We start from the raw sequence: 9506 nt of genomic DNA, 5'->3' as shown, positions 1-9506 counted from the left end.
GGCGTCTTCAAATCTGGAGTCAATCCTAGGGAGAATAGCTGAAATTGCGATCTGCGTGCGTGCCGACACTGACCAGATCTGCTGACACAGTCGCTGAAACCGTTTATGTAACATCGGAGCGGAATCTCGACCGAGGTTGTTCGCGCCGCAATGTATGACACAAATGTCATACTTGGGCACCAACTCCTCTATCTCGATCCACATCTCCTCCACACGGTAGCCGCTTCTAGAGAACAAAAATGTCATCACTAGGGCGCAAGTACTTATGGAAGTACTTGGCCTGTGAATGTCCAACAATAAGAGTTGACATGGTGCGTAATGCGTAGAGAGAGCGTAATTTTCGAGCTTTATACGATATAATCAATATCAGTTTCTGCATGAAGCCAATAACAAGCTTAAGACGGTGGCTGTGAGCGATTTCTTTGTTAGTTCAATTAATTATGCGGATTAAAGAAGCTGGGGTTGCTATACCGATGTTTGTATAATGACTCCACCAGCTCTAACCTAATTGTCGCATTACACTTCACACCTTGGATTAGCTTACTATCCATGGAAAAACTCATCATCCTTTGGTAATTAGCATTAAAAAACATTTACTGTAGAACGATTTAAAAAAATTATTCTACATTTTATAAGATGTATACTTTATAAAATATAAATTAATATACATGTATGTAACACATGAATAAAAGATATACATAATTGGTAATAGTATTGATTTAATACATATGGATATATATGTAATTCATATTTTAAAATGTAGTTATATATTACAACAACTTCAAATAAGCAATGAAACGGTTTAATATTGTTACTGTTTGGCAATACACGAATATGCACGCATATCTAGCAAGGTCAATAGAGTTGTCTACCCTTAACGCGGGCGCGGGCTCGAGTAAACAAATGAGATCGGCGAGGCCCGCGCCAGTGGACACGGTTAATAAAAAAGCAATAAATGCTTAAATTTTAAATGATCTGCATAAAACCTTGAAACCAAACGCTTGAGCGCGGGGTAAACAAACTCGACTCGCCAACTGAAATCGTCGATTTTACAAAGTTTCGAATCATCTCAAATAACATAACTTACGAGGAAAGATAAAGATTATCACAGACTACTTGTGCAAAATAGTATTTTAATGTATGCAGTCGTTAAGGAGAAAAGTGAAAATAACCACAGCTCCGGCGTGGGTCCCTGGCGCGGGCGCGGCACGGGATACAAGATTTAGCCACCACCGACGTTCCAGCATTTCGGCAAAAAAGCGAACCACGGATTGAGCTTGATCACGGAGCACATCAATCAGTTATCTAGCGCTTGTGAATTGTCTTTCATTAAAATATATACACTAGTATATTATTTTTCTTTGCTAGTTTAAGTTCTAAAAGTAGTGTACGTAAAATAGCTTAATTACGTATCTTTCATTAAAAACTGAACGTCTATAAAAGATCATGCAAAATTAAATCCACTTCAAACTATGTGACGTCCTCCACTTATTGTAGGATTTTTGTTTTGATTCTTAATCACTGGTAAACACAATATATTTATGATCCCAACCCTGCAAGTGCAAGTTATCTTGACCGTATATTACGTCATGGTCCAGGGGCGTAGGAAGGGGGGGGGGGGGGGGGGGGGGGGCAGAATGGGTGGGCAAACATGTCTCTTTGCCCACCCCCCACCCCCGTTTTCGCCGAGTGAAATTTTCTAAAAATGCACATTTGAAAGAAAAAAGGCTCTCCTGCACATTTTTGTACTTCATTTTAGAAAATTTACAAACTAGACTAAAAATACCCATTAAGGGATTATACTATTTAGGAAAAAAGCTTCATAAAATACTAGTTTCTTTATATATCTTGGCAAGACAATCAAATCATTACTATTTTGAGTTACACAACAATGTGCTGATGGTGTGAATCCGGTATGTTCAGATCGAGCAGGGTTGCATAATTATATGATGACACTCACAATTATCATTTCTAAATGCAGGTAACTTTAAATCGAAAAATTGCCGTGTTAAGAATGCTTTAAAATCATCAAAATACAAAATCGTAATATTTTTTCTCAGCGGGAGACCCTCGTACCACCCCACCCCCCCCCCCCAAAAAAAAAAAAAAAAAAAAAAAAAAGTGTTTCAGTGGTTGTGGATGTTTACATTTTTATATTTTCATTTGTTTATTGCTTAATATACTTGTGTAGATTTAGTGTCGAAGCCACTTATCGAAGCGCTGCCGGGCCATCACACGTACCCGATTTTGTTCATACGTAGAAATTCAGGTTTTGAAAAAAGTTTTTATAAATAGATGATTTATTTCAATGTATCACGTTTCTGTTATACATGAAAAAGCTGTTCACAACACGATATGATATACAAAACGTGAACCACCTGACCAGACCACGGCCGCTCGTGTATGGCTTCGTCGCTGGTAGATCACCGCAGGCCACAGCTTTGTTTGGGAAATAAATCATATCAATAATTACCAGCACTTTTATATCAGAAAGAACTTTTAAAGATATATATTTCGTTATTTAATATGTACGTGTTGTTTTGAATGCTCTTGCATCGTAACAAAATAACGAACAGTAAACTACTGTGTTACACGTACATATATGGCTGCCGATCTCGAAAAATAAAATGAAGGAATTGTTCAGTTTTCATGCTGCAGATTTAATTTCTTATTTTTTTACCAATTTCAATCGTTTTTATGCCATGGACTGCTGTGTTTAGTCTGAAATTGGTGTGATATTACTTTTAAATAATTTGAATACATATTAGCTGAGATTTAAATATACTATTTAAATCTCTGATATTAGGTAGACTTCATTTCAATTGGTATAATTTACATATCGTAGTACTGTAAATGCCGACCAGGATACATTGCGCACGGCTTCGAGAATCCTAAAATATTCAAAGTTTTGTTAAAAAATATGATAAAAAGAACCTGCAAACTGACCTATTTGTATATTATAAACTAAATCCAAAAATTTATGACCAAAAAATAACCAGAATACGGAATTTTATGACTCCGAAAATGGACGAAATTCGGGATATCGGCTGTAGTGTAATGGCCGCCGTGGGCTTGGGGTAATCTACGAAAGTAAATGTTTAATTTTGTCATAATCTCACATCGTGAGGTGTTTTACCAATTGAGACTTCGAAAAAGTAATTGCTTATTAATTATATTTTGGGGGACTTTGAATTTAATTTCTAATTTCAAATTGATATTTGCAATATATCTGTCAATGCATAAATCCCTTTATCTGTAAATGTGGCATCAGTGATTGGCATGACATGATTAATATTGTCATAAAAGGAAACACTCCACGTTTCGAGAAATCTAGCTGTAAATATAGAAGTTTTAAACATTTTGATGAAGAAAATTTTAACAATGATGTAAATAAAATACCTTTTTCTGTCTGTTATATTTTTGATGACCCAAATGATGTGTATTGGGCTCATGAGAAACTTTTAAAGGATGTCATTGATGATCATGCTCCTATTAAAGAGAGGCGTAACAGACCAAATAAATTACCTTACATGAATGGAAACCTCAGACGAGCTATTTATAAAAAAACGTATGAGCTTTAATAAATATCGAAATTCTAAAACTACCAAAAACTACCAAAAACTGGGAATGCTACCGGAAACAGAGAAATTTTGTGAATAAATTAAAAAAGCAATCTATTTCAGAATACTTCAAAGCTCGATGTGGCGAAGGTCCACAGTGTAAAGATTTTTGGCCTACCATCAAACCTTTTTTATCGAAGAAAGTTGTCAAGGGGGACAACAATATTATACTATGTGATGGAGATAAAGTTTTAAGTTAACAAACCAAAGTCTGTGAAAACTTTAACTCATATTTTAGCACTGTGGCTGAGAACATAGGATAAAACATGGTAGACAGAAATTTTGATACTCATGAAAGTATTGTTAACATTGAAGATCACGTAAACCCTACCAGTACCACCAATTTTACTTTCTCTCGAGTGGAAAATAAAGATGTGTCAAAGGTTATTACGAAACTGAAAAAAAAGAAAGCCACAGGGGTTGACGGCATATCATGCAGAATTCTGAAGTCGTGTAATGATTCTATTAGCCCAATTCTTTCGGATCTCCTAAATTTTTCTATATCCCACTGTACCTTTCCGGATCAATTAAAATATGCTCAAGTAACACCAGTATTAAAAAACGACCCTTTAGACAAAAGTAATTATAGACCAGTGAGCATACTTCCTAGCATCTCTAAAATCTTCGAAATAATTCTGCATGATCAGCTTTCATCCTTTTTTAAAGATATCTTCCATCCATTTTTAGCGGCTTACAGATCGGGCTTTGGGTGCCAGACCACTGTGCTGCGTATGCTGGAGGACTGGAGACAGGCCTTGGATTGCCGCAACCAGGTTGGGTCTATTTTGATGGATCTCTCCAAGGCCTTCGACTGTCTTCCGCATGACCTGTTCCTCAGGAAGCTGCAAACTTATGGGGCATCAGCTGATACTGGTGGTCTAATGGGTAGCTACCTGGGGAACAGGAAGCAGAGGGTTGGTTTGAGGGGCATCACCAGCGAGTGAGTGTCCCTCATTAAAGGCGTCCCCCAGGGCTCGATACTGGGGCCTTTGATTTTTAACATTTTTTTCAATGATATATTTTATTTCATCAAAGAAGCTACATTATATAGCTATGCCGACGACAATACCCTAGGTTATTTTAGTCAAAATATAAACAATCTTAAGAGAGTTTTAGAAGATGAAGCCAGTGTTTTAATTAAGTGGTTTAACATAAATGGAATGAAGGCAAATCCAGAGAAATTCCAAAATTGTTGAATAGGTTTTGCTCTTTTTTCTTCCTTTTTTACTGCTACACACTACTTTGGCTTCAGACTCCGGTTAGACGAGAGGTAATATGGGCCCTGTATTATCAATCGGCTGGTCATGCCGAGCCCTTGGTTCGTAGATCTCCAAGAAGGCGGTGGCTTAGGGTCAATCGTGAGTTTAATTTGGATTGTCTTGATTCTGATCGATCTTGCGGGTGTACAATCTTGCGAGCGTGCTGTCGCAAGCTTGATTTGAATTATGTTCGTTCGAAATATTCTTCCGAATATACTATCTGTGTAACCCTGGCACTTTGACACTGGATATCCATGTCATCATGAGTGTCCCCCTGTTGGGCTTCGAGGTGGGTGGGGCACAGCTAGCGAATAGTAAAAACTCTTAAAGATGGCTTCCTAAAACAAACAAAATGAACTACATCCAAAATCTCCCCAAAAGGAATCAACCACAAATCAACAAACAAAAAGCGGTACAACAAACACATTCCCACAGTTTCTGGTCATGTCCTCTACACAGAGCGGCAAGACCACTGCAGGTTTATCACCAAGACCACTGCAGGTTTATCACCCTTGATATTGCGAAAGGGCATCAAAGGCATTGCCGGCGATGTCAAATCTGTTAAGCCTTTATAGAGCCTAATAGAGGTTTTCCGCAAGCAACAAGAGGAGAACCTCCTTGGAACCACCAGTTTTGCCGGCCTCACTGTGTGTGTAAAACCACACTCATCATTGCGCAATGACAATGAGGCCGACATACTGTCATACTTACTGTCAACCGTCACTGCGTCAATTGCGGGGGTGACCATGCTGCGTCTGCTCGCACCTGTCTTGCCTGGACTCGGGAGAGGGAGATATTACGGGTCAAATATACCCAAGGTGTCTCTTTCCCCGAGGCTAGGAGGATAATCGAGCGTTCAGACCTGAATGTGGCAACCTATGCTCAGATAACCCGCGCAAAGACGCCTGTTGACAGTGTCACCGACAAACATGCGTCGGTCCAGGCCTTGGTTGACAAGCCTAACTGGCACAATGATGTCCCAGATATGGCTGATGCTAAGGCCTGCAAAGTAATCATTGGGGACCCGAACAGGTTCAAGTCGGGTCCATCTAAGCCACAACACAAACCACAACAAAAACCACCTGCTTGGCCACCTGGAGCTAAAACGCCAATCCCACCGGCGTCTCTTACACAACACCAAATTCAAACACCGAACATCAGAAAAAAAGTTACCGCTGCTCGTCATACACGTGCTATATCTTCGCCGTCTATTGACGTTAAAAAACTCCCCGAAAAAGCCAAGCGTCCAGCAAATACACCACCGCAGGAGCAACGCCAAACCAAAACCACCAAGGTAAAGCTGGCGAGGCTCCCTGCACTAAACAACAAACCAAGTAAGGGATCAGATGACCCTATCCTTGGACGGAACATCTATTATGTTCTATCGGACGACAGCGAGTTTGGTGACAACACATTTATCGCCACCAAACAACCTACTTCAAGTAGTCTTGTCGGTCCGACAAACTATCCTCAGGGACCAACATAGAGACAAACACTATCATACAATGGAACATACGCGGACTTAAAGCGATCATAGAAGAATTAAACAAGAGGCCCATGGGCCTTAACGGTCACCTGATTTCAGATACAGAATGAAACAAAGACATGCATATAAACACTATATATTGGCCCATCAGGCCCTTGAAGTCAGTCAGTGATTTTATAAATTTGACTTTTTAATCTATGAAGATTATGTGAATTCAGAAGAAAGATTTTTGAAATGTTATCCATTTTGACCCCTTTTGGCCCCGCCCCTCTGGTCCCTGGAGGTCGGCCAAGACCAATATGGATATGATGTTAAAATGCTATCTCAGGCTAATAATTCTAACCCAGATTGACTAATTTCCTATGAAAAATAGGCAAATAATGTTCATAAATGTGTTTTTCCTTTATAAACTATAGTAAATTTGACCCCCTCCCCAGGGGAAAATCTGAGACCCCAGGGTCATATATAATTCACATTTTTTATAAAGGACTTTAAGACCTTTCCATCTATGCAGAGTATTTGATTCAACCAGTTCCAGTATTTCAGAAGAAGATTTTTAAAGTTTTAGCCTATTTGACCCGTTTTGGCCCCATCCCTAAGGCCCCTGGGGATCAGTCATGGGAAATTTGTTGATAAGATTCAATGGCCATCACATAGGGATAATTCTGACAACAATTGACTAATTTCCTATTTTAATGACTAAATAATGTTCATAAATGTGTTTTTCCTATATAAACTAAAGTAAACTTAACCCCCTCCCCAGGGGGAAACATGAGACCCAAGGGTCATATAATTCACAATTTTCATAAAACACCTTAAGACCTGTCCATCTATGAAGAGTATTAGATTCTACCATTTCCAGTATTTAAGAAGAAGATTTTTAAAGTTTGAGCCTATTTGCCACTTTTGGCCCCACCCCTCTGCCCCGAGGGGGTTGACCAGGACCAATATAGATATATGATAATAAAAATGTTATCTCAGGCTAATAATTCTAAACAAGTTTCACACATTTTTCTATGAAAATTGAGCAAAATATGCTCATAAATGTGTTTTCCCTATATAAACTATAGTAAACTTTACCCCCTCCCCAGGGGGAAACGTGAGACCCCAGGGTCATATAATTCACAATTTTCATAAAACACCTTAAGAATTTTCATAAAACACCTTATGAAGAGTATGTGATTCTACCATTTCCAGTATTTAAGAAGAAGATTTTTAAAGTTTGAGCCTATTTGACCCCTTTTGACCCCGCCCCTAAGGCCCCTGGGGGTCAGTCATGGAAAACTGGTTAATAGGATTCAATAGCCATCTCATGCTGATAATTCTGACAATATTTGACTCATTTCCTATTACAAATGATCAAATAATACTCAAAAATGTGTTTTCCCTATATAAACTATAGTAAACTTAACCCCCTCCCCAGGGAGAAACCTGAGACCCCAGGGTCATATAATTCACAATTTTTGTAAAGGACCTTAGGACCTTTCTATCTATGAAGAGTATTTAATTCCATCACATCTGTGAGTGCAGAAGAAGATTTTTGAAATTTTAGTCAATTTTACCCCTTTTGGCCCCTCCCATAGCTCCCTGGGGGGGTGACGATCATATAATTCACAATTTTGATTGGCCTTATGCCTTAGAAGGTTTGTGCAAAATTTCATTGAAATTGCTTCAGCAGTTTTGGAGAAGAAGTTGAAAATGTAAATTGTTTACGGACATACGACGGACGACGCACGACGCACGACGGACGCCGGACGACGACGGACAAAAGGCGATTAGAATAGGTCACTTGAGACTTCGTCTCAGGTGACCTAAAAATCTTATACAAACAAAAAACCCATCCATATTCTGCCTTCAAGAAATAATGCTGAAAGACACCATCAATCTCAGACAATTTACACTATACACAAAAACTCCAACAACAGGTGGCCGCGCATCAGGTGGTGTGGCGGTGGCGGTGCATAAAAACGTCCCTCACAGACACATTCAGCTAAATACCACCTTACAAGCTGTTGCTATAAGCGCAACTCTTCACCGAAAAATAACAGTCTGTTCTATATATTTACCTCCAAATACTCCATGTAGTTGTGAGGAACTGAGTAACATCGTATCACAACTACCAGTGCCATATATTATCATGGGTGACTTTAACGGTCATAATAGCCTCTGGGGCTCCCCATGCACTGACGATAGAGGTAGACGTATCGAAGAGTTTATTAATAAAAACAGCTTATGTCTTTATAACACCAATGCCCCAACATATTTACACCCTGCCTCTGGCTCGCTTACCCACATTGATCTATCGTTGTGCCATCCATCAATTCTTCTGGATTATGATTGGATGGTCAACGATGATCTTTGTGGGAGCGATCACTTTCCAATTATACTTAAAAACATAGGGTCACCAAAACTTGAGGAGCCTATTCCTCGTTGGAATCTACATAAGGCGGACTGGGTTCAATTTAAAAATTTGTGCGCAGAGGAGCTCATCGAGAATAATTTTTTGAACCTCGATGACCCCATTAAAATTTTCACAGAAGCGCTCACTTCTATCGCTACAAAAACCATACCAAAATCCGTGCCAAAACCTACAAAGTTTCGTCTCTCAAATGATTCATTTATCAATAGATCTGGTAGAAATTCCGCTCTGAGGTGGTTCTTGGCTTCGCCAACCGTCTCAAACTATAACAATTTTAAAATATGGAGAGCAAAAGCTCGAAGGTCTATCAAATCCGACAAGAAAAGTACTTGGAAAGAGTACGTCTCAAAAATTAATTCCAATACATCTTCGAAGAAACTTTGGGAAATGATTGGTAAAATCAGTGGGAAAAGAAAAGCAACACCATCCTCCCACCTCATTAACAAAAATAAAATATTTTCTTCAAAATCCGAAATAGCTGACGCCTTTGCCAAAAATTTTGCTAAAAATTCATCCGTCAAAAATCATTCCAAAAAATTTAAAAAATTTAAAAAAGAAAAGGAAAAGAGACGTCTTAATTTTAAATCCTCCAATAGTGAAAGTTACAATAGGCCTTTCGAGATACCAGAATTGCTCGAGTCCTTTGAGGAATCAAAGGACTCGGCAGCTGGACCAGACGAAATTCCATTTATGTTTTTAAAACAATTACCAGACTCTTCACT

The 9506-nt window shown here is 38.8% G+C and overlaps 1 protein-coding gene across 1 annotated transcript; it reads left to right on the top strand.

Moving 5' to 3' along the window:
* Window positions 1-834: 834 nt before the first annotated feature.
* LOC138335714 (uncharacterized) lies at window positions 835-4564 on the top strand. The gene is made up of 2 exons (XM_069284874.1): window positions 835-895; window positions 4308-4564. The coding sequence occupies exons 1-2, from the start codon at window positions 835-837 to the stop codon at window positions 4562-4564; spliced, it is 318 nt and encodes a 105-aa protein (XP_069140975.1).
* The last annotated feature ends 4942 nt before the right edge of the window (window positions 4565-9506 follow it).

Source organism: Argopecten irradians, chromosome 11 (assembly GCF_041381155.1).
Source record: "Argopecten irradians isolate NY chromosome 11, Ai_NY, whole genome shotgun sequence".
Taxonomy (NCBI): domain Eukaryota; kingdom Metazoa; phylum Mollusca; class Bivalvia; order Pectinida; family Pectinidae; genus Argopecten; species Argopecten irradians.
Note: the sequence above shows the minus strand (reverse complement) of the source record. Positions and strands in the feature narration are given on the sequence as shown.